Source organism: Pseudorasbora parva, chromosome 8, assembly GCF_024679245.1.
Source record: "Pseudorasbora parva isolate DD20220531a chromosome 8, ASM2467924v1, whole genome shotgun sequence".
NCBI lineage: Eukaryota > Metazoa > Chordata > Actinopteri > Cypriniformes > Gobionidae > Pseudorasbora > Pseudorasbora parva.
The window spans coordinates 20,154,999-20,181,327 of NC_090179.1; the positions used below are offsets into that span (position 1 = coordinate 20,154,999).

General features: G+C 43.8%; 1 protein-coding gene across 1 annotated transcript; it reads right to left on the bottom strand.

The window, feature by feature from the left end:
- Window positions 1–2,709: 2,709 nt before the first annotated feature.
- On the bottom strand, window positions 2,710–4,096 carry sst1.1 (somatostatin 1, tandem duplicate 1). The gene is made up of 2 exons (XM_067451654.1): window positions 3,864–4,096; window positions 2,710–3,218 (listed from the first exon to the last, which is right to left on the bottom strand). The coding sequence occupies exons 1-2, from the start codon at window positions 3,999–4,001 to the stop codon at window positions 3,012–3,014; spliced, it is 345 nt and encodes a 114-aa protein (XP_067307755.1). The 5' UTR covers window positions 4,002–4,096; the 3' UTR covers window positions 2,710–3,011.
- Window positions 4,097–26,329: the final 22,233 nt, after the last annotated feature.

The window sequence follows — 26,329 nt, forward strand, 5'->3', positions numbered from 1 at the left end:
TAACAACAAATATCATTTGTCGTATTTTATTGATTTTTGCAGTTATTGAAAATTATAATCGGCACTTTGCAGAGATCTTGTTTTTATGGCAACTTAATCAAAGATAAGCAAGCAAAACAAGGAACTGGTTTGGTGTGAGAGAGAGTTTGGGAAAACAGTAAAATGGATGAATGAACATGCTAATATTTTTGTTTACTCAAAATAATCGTTGTCATCATCGCTCAAGTATGAAATCATAACACGCACATATTACAGACATTACACAGTGTGATTTCAAATCAAAATATAGACAATTACAGCAAAACAAACTTCATAATGAAGACACATTGTTTACACACCAGAGAATCTAAAGCTCTTGGAGAACTGCTTCAACCGCTGGGGGCTAATAGAACCAGGGCCATATTACGCCATTAAACAGATATTGACTTTGCTCTTGTTTAAATATAATAAGCTCCAGCAGTGTTGAAGAATTTCAGATGTAAATCAGCTCCACGTCTTTTTGCAATCTTGTGATTACAGCTATCGCACAGTGTTTCACTACTCTTCATTGTCTTCATCTTCTTCATGTTTCATGGTATCTTTCATTTCTATCTCTCTTCCACCCCAATTATAAGGTGATACCCTGAAACACGCATCAAAGCACACTCCTAAACAGCAGAAGAATAGCACGCACTCACTTACAGCAACATCTACCCCCCTCGCTCTTTCCGGAAAGTCAAAGTGTGGTGTCATTAAGAAGAGAGATGTGACTGGGCTGTTTAAACTAGTCTATTAATGCCACCACAGGAAATATCAAACACGCAGAAAGAACAACCCAATGCCACCGGAAATCTGCCTACCTTTTTTACGCAACCCCCACCGCCTGCCCCCCTATGAATTAGCCACTTTAGGACGCAATATTGGCACTTGTAGATTGAATTAAATGCGACAGACTCTTAAGACTTCTTTTAACGTCTTTAATTAGCTCTAATAAATGGAGATGCTGCAGTGTCGTATTGAAGTGCATTGAAGGCTTTCTAATCACGCAGAGGGAGATGTCAAGATTGTGACGTGTGGCATGAAAATGTGAACCGTTTAAAAGGATTTTATTTTTATTTTTATTTTTTTTGCTATTTTTGTATTTGGAACTGACGTCTTTTGAACAAGAGACATTATACATGGGTGGCTGGATATGGACCAAATAAAAGAATGGGGTGTGTGTATATATATATATATATATATATATATATATATATATATATATATATATATATATATATATATATATATATATATATATATATATATATATATATATATTGGCTTACTTGACATGCAAAGTTAATATGAAATAGGTAATAAACTTGTCTTTTCTAATAATTTATTGTATAAAAATATGCCTGAGCAATCTTTATGGGAACATTTCCATATTTCTGCCCTGTGCTTAATGAATTTGTTTAAAATACAGACATATATTGGTTAATAGGTTTCTCCATATTTATAATAGTATATGTACAATCTTTACCAAGTTGTGGCATATATGATTTACACTAATACACTAAACCCCACTGCTCTGGACTTATATTTTCATTGTTGTCCTTGTATATATATATACATTTAAAATGTGTAAAATCAGGGGGACCAAGAAAAGACCGTAAAACAACCAAAGAGTGAAACGCACATGCTGTCTTCCTATGTCCTTTTTTCTGTAAATGTCAGAGATAATGACGGGTTTTAAATGTAACTGCTCATACCCAGAATGAGGGCATTAAGAGCAGAGGCCATATGTGTCAAATGAAAAAAAAAAAAAAAAACTGAACATGACATTCACAATATAGAACGGTGGTGCCCTTTTCTGATGGCTGGTCAGCCTGATGAACTACCCTGTCCCTGCTGTCAATCACACACACACACACACACACACACACACACACACACACACACACACACACACACACACACACACACACACACACACATTTGTTTTTGTGACATATGGGGACATTCCATAGGCATAATGGTTTTTATACTGTATAAACCGTATTTTCTATCCCCTTACACTGCCCCTGCCCCTAAACCTACCCATCACAGGAAACATTCTGCATTTTTACTTTCTAAAAAAAACTCATCCTGTATGATTTATAAGCATTTTGAAAAGTGGGGACATGGCCAATGTCCTCATAAGTCACACTCTCCTTGTAATACCTGTGTTATACCTATGTCATTATACACATTTGTGTCCTCATATGTCATAAAAACATGCCCCCCCCCCCCCCCCCCACACACACACACATGCAAAACCATAATTGTTTGAGAGCTTTCTTAACTGAATCTCTTAATGCAGAAAACGAAAGGTTATTAAGAGCCTCTATGATTCACCAGCCAAGAGTCTCTCTCCTTCTTCCATATTCACTTTGGCTCTGTCTGACTCTTAAATGGCTCTGAAAGATTCCACACAGTACAGGTCAACAATAAATTATAGCTTATTGATAAGAAGCCAGACTCACACCTGCTACTACTTGTCATATTTAACACTGGATCACGTTCAGATAAATAATTACTGAGAATTACTGGTTACATCTAAATAAAACATATCCCTGTTATATATTTTGGACATGTCTCCATGTATTTGGCTTTTATACTCTAATCATCAATCCTAGATGATGAAGCAAAGTTATATGGTCTGTGTGTATTAAAGCTAATGGGGGAAAAAGTGAATTATGCATAGGCTCTGAAACATAGATTTTATTCAAACAAACAATTAAAAATAGTGATATCTGCTAAAGTACAATTAAAAGCAGATTTGCACACATCCATAAAACATTCTTTCCGATGACACATCAATAGCCTCGAAAAACATAGTCATTGAGAGCTATCATCGTTTTTAAACGACAAATATAACCGCTTTTATTTTCTTATATACAGTTTGGATAGGATGAGGAATATGTGAAATACGGAAAGGAAAAGAAAAATGGAGTTAAAAAAAATGAAAATAAAGAATATGTCAAAAGGAGACGCTTTGGTGTGAGAAATTAACACGACGTGAAAGTTTTCCAGAAGAAGTTCTTGCATCCGGCTTTGCGCTCGCGGGGTGCCAGCATGGGACCGGCGGCGCGCTCGAGCTCCAAACGCACTTCGTCTTTCTCCACGGCGCGAGACAGATCCTCGGGCTCCAGCGCCTCGTTTTCCGCTTGCACCAGGTCTGAGAGCAAGTCTGCAAGTGTGTATCTGGTGAGATCCTGATAATAAAATCAAAAGAGAGAGGAAGGAGGGAAAAAACAACAACTTTAGGATATTTTCCATCACTTGTTGCCACGGTGCGTCCGATAAAGCGAAGACCATTTGAAATTTGCACTAATAAGCGAATAACAATCCAGTTCACTCGTTTAGTTCTGCTTCAGCATTGTGTAAAAAAAGCAAAGGTTGGCAACTTTTACAATTTTGCTCTTAATGTTACCGTCTGACTATATGTCCTTGTTTTTGGCTATAAACTTTTCCTAAATGTTTGTTATTTTACACATAGACCTACTACACTTGTTATTTGTTATTTTACACATAATACACTTTATACAAAACATATCTTTAATATATTTTGCCTTGTTTCTTTTTTCATTCCTAATATTCTAAACCACGAAAAATAAACGCATCGGTTAATGTTCGCATGAGAAAATATTAATCATAAACAGCATATATAGCATATGTTCTCTATACATCGTATAACTTAGCAATTTTCCATGTGCAGATGTGTCCGTCAATTTCAGCACCATGGACAGTGCTTGTGTTTGTCTGCTGTCGTATATCAGAGAGAATAATGAACATTTACACTCGATCTAAAGTCATGTGTGTTGTCTGTAAAATGACGTAAAATATTCAAAGTAAATGACCTGTTTTCCAGCCGGGTTGAGGAGAGATCTCTGCAGAAGTTGCCGGAGTTTGGTGTCTGACGGTGCTGCTGAGACGCTGCTGACGGCGAGCGCGAGGGACAGGAGCGCCAGTGCGCACTGGATACGCGTGGAGAGCATCTTTGAAAGTATTGATTTGGTGAGTAAAAGTAAAAGGAGAGTGATGCGTCGGGTAGCGCTGCGCAAGCTGTAAGTTGCCTCTTCGCTTTGCTCCTTCTGTTGCAAATCATTCCTCCAAGGTTGCCTTTTAAACGATCCGTCTGACGTCAGGAGGCAAGGGGGGTTTCCTCCGCGTGCGTTTGAGTGATGCTGACTGACAAAGATGACACCGATTAGGGGCGTGATTCCTACTGGAGGTGACAGGGATTAATGGTCGATTTGACCTGCGATCGTTTCTTAACCCTGCACACAAACTATGCCATACTGTGTTTTGTCTATGTGGTCTATGTGGGAACCTATAGTCTACCCACAAGGATAGTAAAACCTGAAATCACTTAGAAAACACAAAAATAATGAAAATGTAAATGTATGTTTAAAAAAGTTCTGCATATAATTAGCACGGTTTAAAAACAAACAAAAAAAAGTTCAACTATGAAGCTTAAATGGTTGAAAATGTTCTCAAATGTAGTGAAACGCTCATTCGAAGCGCTCTCGTTTAAAATCCTCACATATTAGCCAAATGATGTTTTACTTTAAATCTACTGATATCAACAGGTTTATGCGAGGGTTAAATTTATGGTTAGGGTTTAGCAAGCATCTCTGTCAGAAAACCACTGCATCAAAGAGACGTGCTACTATAAAACCAATGTGAAAGCGCTTTTGGCTCAGATTCAGAAAGTGAATAAGATGATCATAGCACAATATATTCTGTGCTTTTTGAAGAAGAAAAAAAGTAATTAATTACTAGTTACTAATTACATCTTCAGGAGTGTAATTAGATTACTGTCCAAATTACTCTCTCCAAAAAGTATTTAATTACTAATTACTTTCCATATCCTACATCAACCTCTACACATAAGTGATTCAAGGATAGACATGAAATGGCTCTTTTAATTCATTCAAATACAAAATATAAAACTACATCAATTATTCTTATTAACTGACCAAAGAATTACAAATGTGAGAAGGATAGATAAAAGCTTACCACTTACCAATATTTTAGTATATATAATTGTTACACAGTCTATACAGTATTTTGTTCAATTACTTGTGAAGTAACTGTAATTAAATTACCCCCAAAATAAGAGTAATCCCTTACTTTACTTTTTCAAGGGAAAAGTAATTCAATTACATTAACTAATTACTTAGTCACTAGTTACACCCAACACTGCACAACAGTTAAGCCTAGCTCCGGGCCTTGAATTTTGACAGCATTTCTTCACATTGCTGCTGATGGATTTTCAGTGACTTTTTTGCACTTTCAAGTTATACCAGTAGGTGGCAAAAATTGACTCAATGACTGAATCTATAATCATTATTCAACCAATTAGATCACATACCATCGCAGGGACAAAAAAAAAAAATTGGCATACTTCCCTACTATATGTGAAAAACAGTATGTGAAAAAAGAAGTGTCTGATTTCATGGTAGCCTGAGAGAGTAACACTCTTAAAAATAAAAGTTCTTAAATGGTTATTTGGCGGGGTGTATGGCTCCATAAAAAAATCCAAAGAACTTTAGCTTTAACCCGCTTTATGAAAGACGGTCCCCAAAGAACCATCTTTCACAAAACTGTTCCAAAAAGGGTTCTTCTATGGCATCACTGTGAAAACCCGTTTTTGGTTCTTTCATGGCAGCTTTATTTTTAAGGGTGTATGGATGACCTATTCCTTCTGGCGAGATTCTTAAATGTGCATACGATGGACACTTTACTATCCCATGAGACCTCAGGAGAAGAACTGTCAGTGAAGTGACGAGCTGGTAGGTCACATGATAATGACAACATTGTGAATGTAGTAGGTCCAGATTTTATTTACAGTATACATACTATCTAGGACATTTTTTTTAGCGATTGCAGAGTAGGCTACTTATTCAAAATAAGTACCTACTCAAGAGTATGGGATTCGGACGCAGCCATATGACTGTGTACATGAGTGTTTCATTGAGTCATTTATTCAACTGATCCGTTCAAAAACATTGAATCATGCAGGAACAAAATATTAGTATTGTTGAACAGTTCTGCTGTGGGTTTGTTTAGAACTATTTTGACCAGGCAAAAACATAAAAATTCATAAAAAAATAATTGTGACAAAACTGTCTCTAGAATTAAACTAGTTGCTTAATATTTGGATTTTTGTTTATCTAACCTTAAAAGTAATATCACACAATTGTGCTGCCATATACATTATATTATATTATTTTATTTTATTTTAAACATCTTGTTCTATCAAGCAAACCTACCAGACCTTTAGGTTGAGCAGCTTTTTGTAATTATGTTTCATAAGGTCTATATGCATTCGCAAGTCAAGTTTATTTTTAATTCAAAGAGCTTTACATAAAACTTGTCTTGCTTTATCAAGCAAACATGCCAGACTTTTAGACTGAGCAGCTTTTTGTAATTATGTTTCATAAAGAATATATGCAGTGGCAAGGCGAGTTTATTTATCTAGCATATATTTATATTTCATACAATGGTAACTCAAAGAACTTCACATAAACGTAATGCAATTATCATAAAGCATGTATAGGAAATAAAAAGTAAGGAATAAAAACAGACTTAAAACTGCAATGAAAACAGCCCAGGTCAGATTCCATAGCTCGTTTCAAGTGGGTTCTCTGGTAACCTATTCTCACAGGTCGCCCAACAACTAAATGATGGTGGTTTGGTTTGCACTGGCTCGTGCGTGTGCGCATTGACGTCAAGGTTTCCGAGAAGAGCCTCGTGTCCTACTGCTTTCTCCCGGCTGGTCGGGTAGTGAATATGTTTGCCTCTTCCCTCCATGGGGGTTCTCGGTCGCCTGCGTTCTTCTAATCAACACACACAAGCTCCGATTAAGCGACAGTAATGGCCAGTCATGATCCACGCCGCGCGCGCCTTCTGATCCGTGATGTGTTAGAGGAGAACTCGCACTGATTCCGCTGAACCCGTGGGGATGGCGTGACGGTCCGCACCCGCACTTGGGTTGCGAACCCGGTGACTTGGGACGCATCCGAGGCCGCATTATCTGCGTAGTTACTATTTTTCGCACACCAGCACGCCGCGCACGCTGTTAAGTGCAAATGAATCTCAGACTAACACTTGCCGACAGTATTTTTCACAGCCTGTATTTTTCAACGCTAATTGCAGTCACGTGTGCTTGGAGCGCAACCAGTAGCCTGTGGCGGTCTAAGCAAATTTATTTAGACACATGGCTGGTGGCAATGATTTCCATTAGCGCTATAGAGTTTAGCAGAGGCCACCGAACTGCACCGAGATCTAATAAGCTTTCATGAGTAATTATTAAAAATAAATAAAAAATAAATAAAAAGATTTAGTTAATAGCCTACAATGAACATTTTTGAGAGTTGACAACCTTTATTCAAATATTATTCAAATATATATATATTTTTTAAAGAAGCATATTGGGTAATTGTGTGTTTTATTTGTGATAATGCAGTGAAACATGCCGAATTGTGCTATTTTCATGATTTTTCACTTTTTTATGGGGTTCAGATACAATAATATTTTGAGTTTCTTATTAAACCAATTACCTTCATTGAATCAACTCAATTTTTTTATTTCAATAAACTCAAAAATGAAGGCAATACTTTTTTAAAGTTAAACCAACATTTTTTTTACCGTGTAATATTATGCATACACAAATAAAAACAAGCAAAAACTCATACACACACACACACATTTAAAGGACAACTCCGGCAATTTTTTTAAGTTTATCTTGGTCGTTATATATATATGCGTTTCGCCACTTAGCCATTGTTTAAATTCCCCTTTTTTAGCCGGCTAGCTGTGTCTCGCGCTGAAGTCCCGTGGGAACGCAGCGGTAGCCGGAAAGTCGAGAAGAGCATCGTGTTTATGAAAAGGCTCTGCTCATCGGCTCGTCGGTCCTCAGTATTGAACGTGTCCGAGAGAAATATTTTTGAATATTTTTTGAGATTCGACAACCTTTATTAAAATATTATTAAAAGATTTTGTAAGCATATTGGGTAATTGTGTTTTATTTCTGATGATGCTGAAAGAATCCAAAATAATCAAAGATATTTGATATTTTTCTTTGAACAAAGACATTTGTTTTACTGTGTTTCACCCCCCTCTCTCTTATCAGTGGGGCTGTTTGGGATTCCTAAAGAGAAAGAGATGTTGAGGGCCTGTAGGCCAAATGGTGCCACACCTGTAGTACTCTTTTGCTCTGGCTGTCTCTTCTAGGGCCTTTTTGGCTCTTCTCTTTGCTCTCTCTTTTCTCTCTCTATCTTTCGATCTCTCTCTATCTCTCCCTATCTCTCAGGTAACATTCTATACATGCTGGGTACGATTAATGGTATAAGTTTTATCATCTCATTCATCTATTTTGTAACTATTTTAAGTGTAACCATAACCGGATTTTGTCATTAAATTCTTTCAATTATAAATGATTTGCTAGCTAGTTTTGGTTTGGTATTGACTTTGAAGTGCTCCCTATTGCAATACAATATAGTCACATTAAAGCAACGCTCTCCCACATATTTTGCTATTGTAACTGCGCTTATATCCGTCGTTGGTATAAGTTGCAGTGGGTGGTTATAGACAAGAAATGTACAGTTTTCTACCATCACGCTGATAATGTTTCTTTAGTCGTTCGGCAACCCTGCAGTCAGAACCACTGTAGGCGATCCACCCTTACAATGCAGTGAAACATGCCAAATTGTGCTATTTTCATAATTTATAAAAAAAATGTATGTGGTTCAGATACAATAATATTTTGAGTTTCTATTTATTAAACAAATTTCCTTCATTGTATCAACTCAAATTTTTAATTTCAATAAACTCAAAATTTTAAGGCAACCAGGTTACTTACTTTTTTAAGTTAAACCAACAAAAAAAATTCACAGTGTGATAAAACAATTGATAGCCTATACTGTTCAAATTACAATCATACATTAAGTGTGCATTTTAAGTGTTCAAATAAGTTTTAGTAGGCCTACTTTAACAGTTGCAGATACAGGCCAAGCATTATCCATTGGGTTAACAAACCTGCAATGTTTTTAATTAAAGCTTTGGTTTATTGAAGGCAGTTCCCAATCTCATTTTCTCGTTCTCTCTTTTAAAGGAATGTAGGCTTTTTCTCATTATAATGAATGTGCTGATTGAACTTCAAATTGAGTGGCTGAAATCCTACACTGCAGCAAGAAAAGGCATTTCTGATTAACTACACAAAACCAAAGGGTTTTTCATTTTAAGCTTAATAAAAACCAATCTTTTATCAGAATTGGGCTTCAAACAGTGGTTAACTAGTCTCTCAGTCACGTATGTTCGATTGTGAGTCAGGTTTGGCAATTGCTTGCTGTGGGTGATTGCTCACACTTAGGCAGTTGGCATAGTAAATGCTTGTTTTTAACCCTATACATTAATTAAACTTTAGATGTAACTTGTCCTGATAACACAACATATACGTACTTTCTCTTTGTGATAAACAGTGTGTGGTAAGTTACTAAAAAAAGTATTTAAAAGCTAGCTGATATAATGACATCCCCAACAGTGTAATTAGATTACTGACACTCATTACTCTCTGTAAAAACTATTGCATTGCTTATTACAAATTACTTTCTTAATCCCACATCCACATTGACCATTTGAATGATAGATGTGAACCGCCCTTTTTAAGTCTTTCAAATAAGTAATATTACATATGAACACACATTATTTTTGAACTGACCAAAGTGTGTGTGTGGCGGGGGGGGGGGGGGGGGGGGTTAATACTATTAAATTAATTTGGACTTATTTAAACTGTTAAAGAGTTGGATTCTCATGCTAAACATGGACAAAAAACTATTTGGATGTTTGATGGAGTATTTCTGTGCCAAATACACTCCTTCGGGATTTGAAAAAGCTTTGGGAAAAACGTTTTGTGTGTGTGTGTGTATGACCCATTATGATGTCATAAAGAGCAGAATTCCTTGTATTGGCACTTCTCCCAGCCGAGTGTGTGCACACATTAACCAGAGCAAAAGTTTGCGCACATCAATGAGCATTGTTCGGGATACAGGAGCCGTCGGCACTCTGAGCTGTTCAGCTTTCCAAATAACCAGGCGTAAAGGAAACAGTGGATGCAGTTTGTTTTCCCGGAGCAGCAATGGAGTTCTGCAAGTGTGTTTGTCTGTTTCCGTTTATGAATTGACACTGCAGGTGATGAGTGAAACTGGATTAAACGTGTTTTGTTGGCAGTCAGCGCGGAAGTGCATATAACGTCAACAGCACAAACCTAAAGTGAATCAAAAGTTATCCAGGGGTAATGATTTATTGTGTGTGTGTGTGTGTGTGTGTGTGTGTGTGTGTGTGTGTGTGTGTGTGTGTGTGTGTGTGTGTGTGTGTGTGTGTGTGTGTGTGTGTGTGTGTGTGTGTGTGTGTGTGTGTGTGTGTGTGTGTGTGTGTGTGTGTGTGTGTGTGTGTGTTTGCACACATGCACGGCTCGGCTGTTTTACCAGCTTTAGACTGGGTAAACCCAGCCTGATCTGCCGGCGATTTCATTTCACCAAGCAACTCAGTCTGGAAACCCGTGCATTCAATTCTACTTCTTATGTTACACTTTTGCGGGAACCAATCACAGACTGGCTTATCCACCTGGCGTGCTATTGGTGCGTTTAACATGATGACAGATAGATGAATGATGAGTCGTTGCCCGTTGATCACGCCTCTTGGTCTGACTGGTTAAAGACTATCCAATTGCGTACAGAGTCATTTGTATAATGCTCGTTGATCACACCTCTTGTCCAGTAGAAAATACAGAGCAGACTCCCCAGAACAATGTTCAATCTTAAATAGAGCTCAGTCTGGTGATAGCCAGAAAAGTACAGCGTACCTGTCTTTTATACATATGATAAAACTAAATACTCTTTAGATGTATGAAGGAAGTACTCAAGATTAACATGAGATTGGCTGTTGTGTTATGTTGTGTTATGTGTTATGACCCCTTTAAAAACATTTTAACATACATTTTGATTTTAAATCCACTATTCTTTTCATATAGAGTTGTTCTTGTAGTCTGTATAGTATTTAATGGAATTGCATTAAAGAAAAAATAAGAATAATGCCTTACTTAACTACTAAGTAATGCATTAAACATAACACTGGTGATAAAACTTATGAATTTAATCTGGTTTTGCAACCTGAAATTTGGCAGGTTAAAAAAGTGAGAAAATAAGCTGGAGGGGGAAAACTGTACAACAAAACAACTGAGAGAAAATGGGCTGCTGTGAAAACTAAAAAAACCACTAAGGAGACCAAATACTTACATTGTAACAAAAAAAATGTTTTTTAAAAAATTAAGGCCCCAATTGAAAATTGTCTAGTGACTGATAACATCTAAAATTTTCAGTTGGCCAAATTGAATATCTGTGAATTGATTCCATTAATGGGATCAGATCTGTATAGCAACACCAAGAAACATTTTTCAATTCAATTACATTGCTTGTAGTTAATTAGAATTTACAGAGAGAGACTTTCAAGGAGATTTTTGAAACATGGAGATGTTTGACTGATAAAGACCTACAAAGGCTCATTTCATGTCATTAACCTGTCAAACGCACACACACTCTCTTATACAAAATGGGGTCGGGTGCTCAGTGTGACTCCAGGTGGCCATAGCAATCTGGACACATCTGTCCATCATCCCAAAGAAGCAGACAGGCCTGTCCATGAAAACCTTTCCATTCATTTGTCCAGTGTGTTTAAATTATATTTTAAAACAGTGTCATGCCACCATATGAACACACACACACACACACACACACACACACACACACACACACACACACACACACACACACGTGTACATGCACTGTATCACACACACATTGACACATGTTGGAGGTGATGATGAAGTCTTTGATCGCCATCTGGCTAAGGAAATGGGATGTGGATGCGTGGGGTTTAGAGGAGCGATGGATTGTATGCTCCATTAATTCTAAGTTTAATCACATCTCCTTTTCTCTCTCCTAACCTCCCTCCCTTAACCTTTGTTTTCCTCACTTCCATCCTGTCACTTTCCTTAACTGTTTCTCCACCTTCTCTCTTTCTTCCATAAATAGATTTACTCCAGCACATCATTCATCTTTTTAATTTACTCGTGATCTTTCTAATATTGTGTTGGTGTGCTGTGGTATCTGGCACCAAGATGTTAGCAGCATATCCTTTCTATCCTTTAAGTCCTCTCTATCTCTCTATCCTTTAATTCCTGTAAGTTGTGAGGTCGCACCTCAATGGATCGGACTTATTTGTTCACCACTGTTCATTCCTTGGACCACTTTTGATAAATACCGACCACTGCAGAGCAGACCGGGAACATAGATAGATAAAGAAGGGTAGAGAGATACTGAGGAAGAGAGATGGTGATAAAGAGAGAGATGGTGACACAGATGCAGATGAGATAAATAAACGCTTTGATTTGAATTACATGCTCTTAAATTCATCTGTCAGGTTTCGGGCTCGTCAGAGACTCAGAGGAATTACTCACCCTCCCCTTTGTCCACCTCGCAGGCTTATCCTCCCCCGCTGGCATTTTGTCTTTCCTCACTTTCACACACACATAGAGCATGGAAATTTGTGTATGAAAGTGTGAAATGACTTGCAGCCACACACACACACACACACACACACACACACACACACACACACACACACACACACACACACACACACACACACACACACACACACACACACACACACACACACACACACACATACAAATGCATTTCATTCACCCCTGCAATTACATCAACAGCATACTATATATCATACATAAATCGCCGGTACACTGCAAAAAAAAGGCAAATTTTGAACTTTTGCAGTACAATCGACTTGGACGTATAAGTTATTTGAACTTTAATTATGTTAAACTGACTTTAAAAAATGAGTTACATCTTGTAACTAGTAAAAAAAAGTTTAATATTTCTTAACTTATTTTGATGAGTTAAAACAATGTAAACACACGTTGTCAAAACTTATTGAACATATCATTTTTTACAGTGTATATATATATATATATATATATATATATATATATATATATATATATATATATATATATATATATATATATATATATATATATATATATATACAGGGTCCAAGGCAGGGGGGGCCTTAGAAGTCAGTTTTCTATATACATATACATTAATCAGAGTATGGCTTATTTTGTTTAACTTTTAAGTGTTTTTTATGATAAAAATGCAATACCCCACCCATTGGTATCACTATGGTATTTGGTACGGGGGCCCAGCAAGATGATTTGTGCCCAGGGCCCAAAATTTGGTGCTACGCCGCTGAATTCCACCGATCTCACGGTCGAATCTTCGCAGGTGTCAAGCAGGCGCGGCGCGGAGCTTCATGTCCAGTGTGCGACCCCTTTAAGGGCGCTGGGCCGCGCCGCACACATTCAATGAGTGTACACACACACACACCGGTGGCAGCATTCGGTCCCTGTCCGTGGCGACTCAGAAAGTTGTTTAAAATCCTGCCGCGCCACAGAGCGCCATTTTAAGGTTTATATTTCCCTCAAATCGTCAGTGTATACTGATTTCACCCTGTGCTAAAAGATCGTGCAGCTCTTCTGTCAGAAGTCGATTCAAAATTGAGCTTGCGCGTATATAATGTGCGCGTCTGGTGTGAGATCCTGAGACACGGCGCTGATCTTCGCGTGCGGCGTGCCTTTAGGCACAATCGGCTTAGGAACATGCATGTAAACGCACTCAAAGTTCTCTTTTCCTCTCTAGGTAGGTAATTTTTTTTTTTGTTTTTTGTTTTTGTTTATTAGGTTTAGTTTATTTGTAGACTAGTATCGTGCCCCTCCCAACCCACACACATAGATGATTTGAAAGATTACACATAGAAAGATTTGACAGTTCTGATTCGAATGTGTAAATCCTTAGTCGAGGACACCCCTAATATACATATACGTAATATACGTGTGTGTGTGTGTGTGTGTGTGTGTGTGTGTGTGTGTGTGTGTGTGTGTGTGTGTGTGTGTGTGTGTGTGTGTGTGTGTGTGTGAGTATTGTGGGTGGTTGCCAGTGCATTGCTATGCAGCTGCTAAGGAATTTTTAGCCCATATCAAAGGAATTCACACTAAAATATGTAGAATATCTTGGTCTTTGTGACTTGGTTCCCTACTTCAAATTTGTGCTTTTTTTTTTTTTCCAAAGTTTTAATTTTTTGCCGAAATTTTGTGTCATACATATGCATGATAGAATCACATCCAAAAGCTAAAATAAAAGTCCTTTATGGACTTTTATGTTTTCACCAAACAAATAAGCTTCTAGTCTTGGAGGACTAGCAAAACACCAAACATATAAGCTTCTAGTCTTGGAGGACTAGCATAACACCAAACATATAAGCTTCTAGTCTTGGAGGACTAGCATAACACCAAACATATAAGCTTCTAGTCTTGGAGGACTAGCATAACACCAAACATATAAGCTTCTAGTCTTGGAGGACTAGCATAACACCAAACATATAAGCTTCTAGTCTTGGAGGAAAATTGCAGCACTTCCACTGTCATTTCCACAGTTTTCTGTATCTTATTCTTGGTTAATGGAATGATAAAATCACTTGTGTTAGATTCCTTGTCATACTTCCATCATCATCCATTCTTATCACCATCAAAAGATTTTTAATAAGCTACCGGCTAAATTCAAGAAACTACACAAAGATAAGTAAAGTTTAAATGAATTAAGCTTGAGAAATGTGAGTGGTTCATTCATTTTTCAACCCAGAAACAACCACACAAGTCTTTTAATTATGTTAAAGGTCAAACTGCTGTTAGGCCTTCATCTCATGCTCTCTTTTCTCTCTTAGTTATAACACTGTAGTAACTAACATTCTAACACACACATTTTTGTATATTAGAACAAACATGAAATGTAAAATGCATACATAATAACAGCCTCTTTAACCATTTTATGTAAATACATACAAAATCTTTATGAATCCTGTGATAACTTGAACCTTTGTGACGTAACGTAATGTCACAGATGAGCGGGCTCAATAATCAGATACCCAATAGTGGGACTCTCATTTATCAGTGATGTAAAATCTTTATCTGAGAGTGACCTTTTTAATAGCAGTTTTATTAAAAATCAAATCCAATCTAACATAAGTAAATCATTTGCACTCTTTGTTTAGAGTAATTTAATTATCATTAAAGCTCATTAAGTATGAAATATGATTCAAACAAAGGTTGATGTTATTGTTGACTAATTTGTGTGTGTGTGTGTGTGTGTGTGTGTGTGTGTGTGTGTGTGTGTGTGTGCGTGCGTGCGTGCGTGCGTGCGTGCGTGCGTAGGTGTGTGTGTGTGTGTGTGTGTGTGTGTGTGTGTGTGTGTGTGTGTGTGTGTGTGTGTGTGTGTGTGCGTGTGTGTGTGTGTGTGTGTGTGCGTGTGTGTGTGTGTGTGATTCCAATGAGGAAAACAGCTTATAAATCATACTAAGTGGGTTTTGTTTGTTTGTTTGCTTGTTTTTTGATAATGTAAAAATGCAGAACGTTTCACGTAATGTGTAGGTTTAGCATATGGGGAAAGAATATACAAAATTAATTAAGCAATTTTATGTTTATGTAACGAAAAACTGATAATTGCATAATTTGTTAAACAAGCAAAACTAGTTTTGGAGCTGTCGGCTGATTAGCATGAATTCTGCATATGCATGAATAGAAACTGGTTACATATATCCTGACACAAGAAAAAGAGATTAATTTTATTTAAGTTGCATAAAAGAATCACAGCGGTTAAATTGCAGACGATTTGTTGTTGCAAAACAAGCAACCATATTTTATACTTTTGTTTGTACAGTATAAAAATCATAATGTCTACAGAAAGTCCCCACAAAGATAGTGAACCAGACGTGTGTGTGTGTGTGTCCTTGTTTATATTACATTGTGGGGACCAAATGTCCCTATAAGGATAGTGTGGCAAGCAGCGGGGCAAGGGGCCGTGAGAGCGGGCCGGTGACGAGTGTTAATGAGTGCCAGCTGCGCGCCACACCGGTCTCGTCTCGCGGCTGAGTGTGTGTGTGTGTGTGTGTTTATTGTGTGTGTGTGCAGGCAGTCGTCCGTGAGGGGCTGCCCGTGTTACTTTCTTGTTACTTTTTTGTTTATTTAATTAATTAAAGCTACACTGTGTGATATTTTCCCCCATCTAGCGGTATAAAGGTGTATGACCATCCAGTGAATAATAGTTCCCTTTCGAAAGGGAACTCGAGCTGCGTCAGCTGACGCTATGGGGAACGCCTCCAGCGTGACCGGTGTCTGAGCTACTATCAAACCACAGCAATCCTATTGACCGGCGACAGCCTATGATGTCATCAAGGTGCGACCAGGAAGTATATAAGGGCGCCTTGCAAACATGACACCAGCATCTTCGTCTTCAGGGACTGTTTTTGTCTGAATGCTTCAAGTCAAAGGTAATCCAGATTCATTTATTTTCTGCCTGGGATTAAGAGCATGCACAGTCAAGCTCTTGTGGAGTCATTTGTTCGATTGTGTGTAATGTGAGCGAAGTTTTCAATCCGAAATCGCTCCGTTCTCGTCTAGCGCTCTTCCTGAGGGAAGAGCGTTTTTGCATCTGAGATTAGTGATGTGATCCCCGCTCACGCTGAGGCTGAGCGCGGATGCACGTCACAGTCCCTCGGATGGGGTCGCCGATCGCCGCGAGGGCCAGTGTCACAGAAGCGCGGGTGGTGGTGTCCGAGGACCCGCACACCGCTGAGATCCGGGTCCCAGGCAGGCGGGAGGCGTCACGGTATACGGACCAGTGACGGGGCCTGAGTGCCAACATCGCCTCTCATGCTCCCCGCGGTTAAGGGCGGGGCGCAAAGAGGCGGACTCCCACATAAGAGGAATAGTATCACAACGCTGTTGGCGTGAATGAAATATCCCTCCCTTAGGTGGGTGAGTTAAGAATTACATCTCATTTACTGCTCTTCTTCATTTTTTCCCCAGGCGCTTCTTACATCCGGCCCTGAGGGGGGCCGTGACGATGATACTCTAGACCCCGCCTGGCTGGGCTGTGAGAAGCGCACCCTCAGGCGGTTGCGCTCCTAAACATGCATACTGTGAGTAAAACTTATGTGTGGATATCGTCGCACAGGAGGCGAGCTGGTAAGTCCCCCTTGCGAGGGAAACATTTATTATTTATGTTGTGTGAGACTTCATGCTCCCCGCCAAGGGTTTGGGGATCACGGTATCGATGGAGGACACCATAGGGCCCTGTAGTTCCCCTGTCCGGTGGCTAGAACGATTTTTTAGATGCCGTTATGTGGTATGTCTAGAGCTAGCTTTGCTAGGAGAGAATAGCCGCCATTGTATGTACAGCTGTGCGAACAGTTTTTTTGCCTTCTCTCTGTGTGATGAAGCAGTATTGAGGCAACCGCTCATTCTTGTAGGAATGTGCTGTTGTTTTAGGCGAGTGTGCTCTCCTAGTCAAACAGGAAGCTCTTAGCCACCCCAGGGTAAAGCGGTCAACGTTGCCCCTCGTGGAAATTCATAGACGGGAGGGTGAGTTTAGGCTTACGCACAAACTACAGATTTATGTCTAGCCTCGCAGGGCTTGGACGGAGTATTATTGAGGTTTTTTCGCTCCCCCGAGCCGCGTATAATACTCTTATGTAGGCTGGCCCTCTCCGGGCCACTGCATCGGTTGGCCTAGGCTTTTGCGGGATGGGGGGCATTTCTTTCCAAAGAAGGAAAGTAATTATCGCCCGAGGCCCTCGGTTTGAATATTGCAGGGCATTTTCTTTCGCATCCCTAGTCAGCCTCCTCTTACATTAGAGTCGTCCGGCCAAGGCCCGCCCCCTTCTCTGCGTTTTGGGTTTTTTTAGTAATGCAGGTTGGTGTGAAGCAGAATGAACAGCGACTTAGCCAGTGGTCGTGGGGCGGGGTTTGGCGTCCCACGCTTGTACGCAGGTGGGCTAGTTTTGCGAAAACCCCGCTTTCCAGAGCTTGTTGTGGCTGCCACCTTCTGGCGGCCCCTGGCCCCATCCTGGAGGATGTTGGGCCGGTGGGTAGCATATTTGTAAATATTTTTTGCCCTCTGCTCTGTGTCTTCTGCTCCACCTTTTAGGGCTCGGGTTGAGCTGCACTCGCAACCTGCGTGCTTCGTAATGGTTTGTTCAGATGCTCCCCTGGAAGCCGAAGCATTGCCATGGCTGACGCCCTAGCGTGAACGGTAGGCCGCTGCATGAAGGAAGAGCGGCCGCCCTGACGCAGGTGACGTAAGTTGTACTCCCCTCGCTTTGAGGGTCTAGGTACTTTCTGCTGAGTACACTGCTTTTGGCAATGTGTTTAGGCTATGTCTGTAGGCACTGCCGGATGGGACTGCGTCATCGCATGGAGGACCCCATGAGCCTCCGGGATGAAGCCAGCCCCGGGAGGGGCATGGGCTACCAGCTGGCTGTGAGCAGCCAGCTTGGGCAGTCCTGGCAGTGGACTCTGAGCAGGAGGCCTCAGCAGGCCTCCTTGCGGGTGAGTCGCGACATCGGGCCAATGTGCGCCTGGGAGGAATATCCCCGACGATGTCGGCTTCAGCAGTACCTCGTCGACAAGCAGGACCATCATGGCCTCCCTGGGGTGATTCCCCCAGGTGGTAACTGGATGTCTAGGTCTTCGTCAGCCAAGCAGACAGCCACTGTCAGCCCGACTTGGAGCGGCCAGCATTCATCCGACCTGCCAGCGAGCATTCGTCGCTGGCATGGCTACAAGCCCAGTTAGTAGGCCTCCCTAGGCCTCCCTGAGGGCCTGCTGTGGTAGCAGTAAGCCTCGTCTGGCTTCCCCCAAGGGGTCGTTCCTGGGCTTCAGTCACTGGATGATAGGTAGTAGGCCTCGCAGGGCCTCCCTGAGGGCCTGCTGGGATGCAGCAGGCCTCATCTGGCTTCCCCTGAGGGGGTACTCCAGGGAACTAGCGCTGGATAACAGTTCCTGGGCTCCAGTCACCAGATGGCAGGTAGCAGGCCTCACCAGGCCTCCCGGAGGGCCTGCTGGGTTGCAGCAGGCCTCATCTGGCTTCCCCTGAGGGGGTGGTCCAGGGCCTCGGCCACTGGGTGACAGGGATTAGGCCTCGCTAGGCCTCCCGGAGGATGAGCCCCGGTTCCCGGTTCCTATGACAGTGAGCATGGTTGCTAGCCAGGGCGGCTAGCATGATCTGCTATCAGGTAGCAGGCCTCACCAGGCCTCCCTGAGGTCGTTCCCTGGTCTCAGTGCCGGCTACGAGTAGCCTGGCAAGTAGTAGGCCCTGCGGGGCCTCCCAGGGGGAATGAGTTCCTTGGACGGAGACACATAACTGGCTCAAGCTGACAGCTAGTGGTTCCTGCCATCAGGCTTCGGCACCTGATGGCGGGCGCATACTCTAGCACGACGAGTTTACACTGCTGCTATGCGGTACCTACAGGACAGGGACCAGCATAGGTTGCCTACAGCATGGTACCTACCAGGCAGGCTTAAGAGCTCCCCTCTTATGAGGGTTGTCTGTGAGCTTACGGCCGCCTGGGCCTGGTCAGTTGGTCGTAGGCCCCTCGGGGCCTCCCTGTGAGATCAGCCTGTAGGCCTTCTCAGGCCTCCTGAGCACCCCTGTAATGTATGTGCTCGGTAGATCCTAGGATCGAGCAGCTGACTCCCCTCGCTAGCAAGGGTGGGAAAGCACTACGCTGAGCGCTGTTCTCCAGGATAGCCCGTCTCTGAGTTCCGGCCTGAGGCGGACACTGCCAGTTCGCAGTCCCTCAGCTTGATGCCTCTCCAGAGGCGAGTTTCCAGAGGCTCTGTTGTTAACAGACTGGGCTGGCAGACAGAAGCGTCCCGCATAGTGACGCCAGGTCAAGCCTCCCTGGTGGCATTCGGTGAAGTTCTTCCCGAATAGTGACTGGCTGGGGCGCCCTCGGGTCCCCTAGCCACATTCCCTTAAAGGAACCCCTTCTGTCGAACAGGTTGGTTCCAGGCCTTTGAGCGGCCGGGGTAGGGTACATGAAGGTGCCCCAAGGCCACAGCTCGGGCTATGACCGTAGGGAATGCTGTCACTGACAGGCTAATGTGACCAGAGGGGGAGTGGTTCAGGCATTTCAGTTGAATTTGCTTGTCCTGACAGTTGTCACTGCCAGTAGGCATGCACTCCCCTCGGCATGGCGGCGTGGGTATATCGTTCCCCATAGCGTCAGCTGACGCAGCTCGAGTTCCCTTTCGAAAGGGAACGTCCACGGTTACGAATGTAACCTTAGTTCCCTGAGAACAGGGAACGAGACGCTGCGTCACTTTTGCCATGCCTCGGGGCCTGCCTGCGAACAGTCCCTTCAGACGAAGAAGCTGGTGTCATGTTTGCAAGGCGCCCTTATATACTTCCTGGTCGCACCTTGATGACATCATAGGCTGTCGCCGGTCAATAGGATTGCTGTGGTTTGATAGTAGCTCAGACACCGGTCACGCTGGAGGCGTTCCCCATAGCGTCAGCTGACGCAGCGTCTCGTTCCCTGTTCTCAGGGAACTAAGGTTACATTCGTAACCGGGGACGTTTCTGTTCCTCTCAATTCTGATTTCGTTTTAACTCCTACGGTGGCCGATTTAATCCAAGATTATCACTGTAATCCCACTCTTCACATTCGACACGGTGCCATCGAGTGTTAAAACGCGAAAGGCGAAGCTTGAATTTATGGCTATGTCCCTCTTTGGATAATGTACTTACAAGATGGAGGCGCAACACGGCGACCGCCATTCGAACCCCTCACCCGTATGTATTTTCAATGGCATATTATAAACTTACGAGAATACTTTATTACTTGAAAGAAGTAAATATACATTAATGAGCACATATATTTTTGAAAGAACTAAATGTTTTAGCTAAGAATAAACTAAAAAAGTTACACACGGTAGCTTTAAAGTTTGTGGAATGTTCGCCGGTTCCCGCCTCCTTCCTTTCCATCTAAGAACCGCATTACAGATAGTAAAACCTGAGATCACCTATATTGTGGCGACCAGCCAGCGGTCCCCACTTTTCAAAAGGCTCATAAATCATGCAGGATTAGATTTTTGGAGAAAGTAAAAATGCAGAATGTTTCCTGTGATGGGTAGGTTTAGGTAGCCTAGAAATCTAGACGCACCCTAGTGGCAGCTCATTTAATCTGCCCGCAAGTGTCGTCTAGGAACTCTCAATACCCTTCTGAGCTGTAGTCCTCACAATCTTGACGGGCCAATCAAGTCGTGTATAGAGTCGGCGGGCGGGGCCATAATGATGATGTCCGAGTTGCGTTTGCGTGCTTCTAGTAAACACAGAAACTGGCGAACTGCGGCGGTCTTTCGAATCAGCTTTGACCGTGACTCTGGAAGACTTGGAGTTAAGCTTTTCTCTGAGAAAAGGACAAAGAACGGCACTGAAGTCATTCTTAAAAAGGGAAGATGTGTTCGTAGTTTAGCCGACTGGATACGGCGAATGTTTAATCTATCAACAAGCTCTGTTTCACCATCGTTGCTCTGGTTGGTTGTAGCGCTATCCTATTGCGTGCAGAGGGAGTTTGAAAGACAACCGTTTATCCCGCCCCTCGGATTGAGCTCTGTCAATGGTGAGTTACCAGACCAAACATCTTGATGTGGGTCTGGCTTGTCAGGCTAAGGTTTAGGGGCAGGGGCAGTGTAGGGGGATAGAATGTAGTTTGTACGGTATAAAAACCATTATGTTTATGGAGAGTCCCCACAAAGATGAACCAGACGTGTGTGTGTGTGTGTGTGTGTGTGTGTGTGTGTGTGTGTGTGTGTGTGTGTGTGTGTGTGTGTGTGTGTGTGTGTGTGTGTGTGTGTGTGTGTGTGTTTATATTACATTGTGGGGACCAAATGTCCCATAAGTATAGTAAAACCTGGGATCAGCTCGTTGGCTTGTTGGCATATGTGGGTGTGAGACCAATTTTCAGGTTAACATACCAGCATTACAAGGCCACTGGTTTGCCATTTTTAGTGGTCTTGTAATTCAGGAAATTTGAATGACTATAATTAGCTATTGACTAATAATACTTTTAAAATTAATGTGTGTATGTTTACTACATTACTACTTTTATTAAATCATTTAGCTATTTTACTGTTATGAGCTTATGACATTCCCTACCTTTTTTATAACCTTGACAAAGATGGTCCCTTTATATCTTGATGTGTATGTGTGAACCATGGTGTGACCTCAGAACAGTGCCTCTGTAGGTGGAAATTGGTATTGCAAGGTATACACACATTGGCGAAAAAACGTCTCAGGTTACGTATGTAACCCTAGTTCCCTGAGGGAACGAGACGCTGCGTCGAAACGCTGTGAGAACGCCTCTGCGTTAATGCGTCGTGAAGCGCCTGTAGAACCATTCCATCGGAAAAAAGATCGATCGTCGGCGTGATGACGTCATCGACCGGAAGCTATAAAACGTCCGTGAAAACAAACAGGAACTAACTTCTGATAAAGCCTGAAGTAAGTGATCACGGGCACGCCGGGAGTATGGCAGAGCGACGCAGCGTCTCGTTCCCTCAGGGAACTAGGGTTACATACGTAACCTGAGACGTTCCCTTTCGGGGAACTCGAGCTGCGTCGAAACGCTGTGAGAACGCTTATACCCACATCGCCATAGGACCAAGTGTCTCGTATGTGTGAAGCCGAAGCGCACACGGTTACGAGAGTACCTGTGCCCCTACTGTAGATGCCAGGTCTAGTTCGTAGAACCTGACGAAGGTAGAAGGAGACGACCAACCGGCCGCGTTGCAGATATCGTGGAGGGAAGCCCCAGACAAGAGTGCTTTAGAAGCAGCCATACCCCTGGTTGAGTGCGCCCGGACAGCCAGTGGAGATGGCTGCCCGGTAGCTTCATAAGCAAGTGAGATGGCCTCGACCACCCACTTGCTCATCCTCTGCTTGGATACTGGGGCCCCCTTCTTAGGGGGTCCAAAGCAAACAAACAATTGTTCAGATTTTCTCCACAGGGCAGCTCTGTGGACATAAGTATCCAGTGCCCTCACAGGACACAGCAGATTTAACCTTTCCTGGTCTGACGTCATAAATGGAGGAGGACAGAAGGCTTGTAGAGTGATGGGGCCCCGTGGGCTCGTAGGAACCTTGGGGACATAACCCGGCCTGGGATGTAGAAATGCTTTCACCATCCCTGGCGCAAACTCTAGACATGAGGGCCCTACTGACAGGGACTGAATATCTCCTATCCTTTTAAGAGATGAAATGGCCAAAAGGAAGATGGTTTTTAGGGTGAGGAACTTATCCGAAACCTCCTCCAGAGGTTCGAACGGAGGTCCGGACAAGCCCCTCAGAACAATGGCCAAGTCCCATGCCGGGACCCTCGAGTGCATAACTGGCCTCAACCTTAATGTGCCACGAAGGAAGCGTGTAATTAGAGGGTGTCTTCCCAAAGACACTCCACTGCAAGGGACGTGGAAGGCACCCAAGGCCGCCACGTACACCTTAAGTGTGGAGGGGGTCAACCCTGCCGAGAACCTCTCCTGCAGGAACTCCAGCACTGTACCAACCGGGCAGTTAACTGGGTCCCACTGGCGTTCTCTGCACCATGCTGAGAAAAGTCTCCATTTCAAAGCGTACAGCTTCCTTGTGGACGGAGCTCTGGAGTGTAGGATGGTCTCTACGACCTCGGCCGAGAGACCTTCCTCTATGAGCCTAGCCCCCTCAGAGGCCAGGCCCACAGTTTCCACATCTCTGGGCGTGGGTGCAGGAATCTCCCGCCCGCCTGAGAGAGTAGATCCCTCCTGGTCGGAATCTCCATCGGAGAGCCTTCCAGGAGAGATATCAGGTCCGAAAACCATACTCGGGTCGGCCAGTTCGGAGCCACTAGAAGTACCTGGGCCCCGTCCCGGCGTACCCTCTCCAGAACTCCTGGAAGCAGGACAATCGGGGGGAAGGCGTACAGAGGCAGCCTCGGCCACTCCTGTACCATGGCATCCAGCCCCAGAGGGGCCGGATGGGTCAGAGAAAACCACTGCGGGCAGTGAGAATTCTCCGCCGAAGCGAACAGGTCTATCTCTGCTTTCCCATAAACCTTCCAGAGGAGCTCCACCACCTCTGGGTGGAGTCTCCATTCCCCGGGCCTCGGCCCCTGTCTCGACAGGCTGTCTGCTTCCTGATTCAGGGCCCCCGGGATATACACTGCCCTGATTGACAGCAATTTCCCTTGGGCCCACAGGAGGATCCGATGTGCCAATTTGTCCAACGGACGAGACTTCAGACCCCCCTGGTGGTTTATATAGGCCACCACGGACGTGTTGTCTGTTCTGACTAGTACATGGTGGCCCCTGAGGTCGGGCAGGAACTGTTTCAATGCAAGAAACACTGTGAGCATCTCTAGCCGATTTATGTGCCAGTGCCGCTGATGTTCCTGCCATAGACCCTGGGACGAGCGACCACTCATGGTCGCCCCCCAGCCCGTGAGAGAGGCGTCTGTCGTTAGCGTTACGCGACGAACATGAGCCCCCAACACGGGACCCTGAGATAGAAACCCCAGGTTTTTCCACATGACCAGAGCACGTAGGCATCGCCGCGTGACTTTGATCGTGCGGAGCGGATTTCCCCTCGGGGAGAACCCTTTTGTTTTGAGCCACCACTGCAGTGGCCTCATGTACAGTAGGCCAAAAGGTATCACGTTGGACGCTGCTGCCATGAGACCTAACAGTTTCTGGAACTGTTTCACAGTGACGGCTCGGCCTAGCTTCTGTTCTTTGGCGGCTGCCAGGATCGATGCTATGCGTGTTGGCGATAATTGCGCCCGCATAATTACCGAGTCCCAGTTCACACCTAGAAAAGTGGTTCTCTGAGCCGGAGAAAGCACACTCTTCTTGGCGTTCAGCCTCAACCCCAGCTTCGACATGTGGGCGAGAACAGCATCTCGATGCTGAACCGCCATCTGCTCTGTATTCGCTAGAATCAGCCAGTCGTCGATATAGTTCAGTATGCGGATGCCCTGTAGACGCAGCGGCGCCAGAGCTGCATCCACACACTTGGTGAACGTGCGGGGTGACAGTGCTAGACCGAAGGGAAGTACACGATATTGGTATGCCTCTCCCCCGAAGGCAAACCTCAGGAACTTCCTGTGATGTGGAAGGATGGAGACATGAAAATACGCATCTTTGAGGTCTATGGTGACAAACCAATCCTCCGATTTGACCTGCGCTACAATCTGTCTGAGTGTAAGCATCTTGAATTTTAGCTTGGCCACCGAGCGATTCAATAGCCGCAGATCTAATATCGGGCGTAAGCCCCCATCCTTCTTGGGCACGATGAAGTAACGGCTGTAAAAGCCAGACTCCCTGCTGGGAGGGGGAACCCTCTCTATAGCCCCTTTTTGCAGGAGTGTCTCTACTTCCTGTGCCATTACCAGAGCCTGCTCCGGGCCCACCTCTGTAGGTAGGACACCGCAGAAAGGAGGTGGCCGACTTCTGAATTGAATAGCGTACCCCCTTTCTATTATCTGCAGGACCCAAGGAGATATGTTTGATAGACGTTTCCACTCGTCTAGAAAATCTACTAAGGGAACCAGCCTCTCGAGGCTGGCCTCTGGTGTATTTTGAGCAACAAGCACAGTGCCCTGAAGCGGCGGACCGGCAGGGAACGACTGACTTGACTGCTCGGGGGCCCCCCGAAGGGGGTGCGGACTACCCTCGGGTGGCCCGCGGAGACCGACTGCGCCCCGGCTTTGCGGCGGGGTTGGCAGCGCGGCCCCCCGAGGGTGCCGTAGGGAAACTGGTACCGTTAGCAGGGGTAAACACCGTTTCCCTACGGGGGGAACCACCCTCAGCGTCCTGACGCTTCTGGCGTCAGGAACGCTTCGACGAGGCCTTCTTGGCGATCAGGACTGTCCGCAGATCAGCCCTGCCCCTCAAAGGCCTCGTCTGAGAGCGCCGCCCCTCGTCCCCACGCTGAGGGGGAGCTCGGGCAGCGATGCTCTGCTTCTGTGAAGCCCTGTGTGAAGAGCTCGTACTCGGTTTGGGCTGCTTGGTGGTATCAGCAGCAGCCCCAGGGACCTGGACTCGGAGAGGGAGGAACTGCTTGAGCGCCGCAGCTTTCTTTTTCGACTCCTGGAACCTCTCGGTGACAGTATGGACTGCGTCACCGAAGAGGCCTCCAGGAGAAAGCGGCGCATCAAGTAGAAAGGCTTTCTCCCTCTCCTTGATATCTGTGGGGTTCAACCATAAGTGCCTCTCCGTAGCCACCAATGCTGCCATGGAGCGGCCAACACATCTGGCCGTCTCCTTGGTGGCCCGGAGAGCTAGATCGGCTGAAGATCTTAACTCAGCTACAAT

Coding starts and splice junctions, on each gene's coding strand:
- sst1.1 (XM_067451654.1), bottom strand. CDS start 4,001: ATGCTCTCCACGCGTATCCAGTGCGCACTGGCGCTCCTGTCCCTCGCG. Junction 3,219..3,863: donor TCAACCCGGCTGGAAAACAG/GTCATTTACTTT, acceptor TTTTATTATCAG/GATCTCACCAGATACACACT.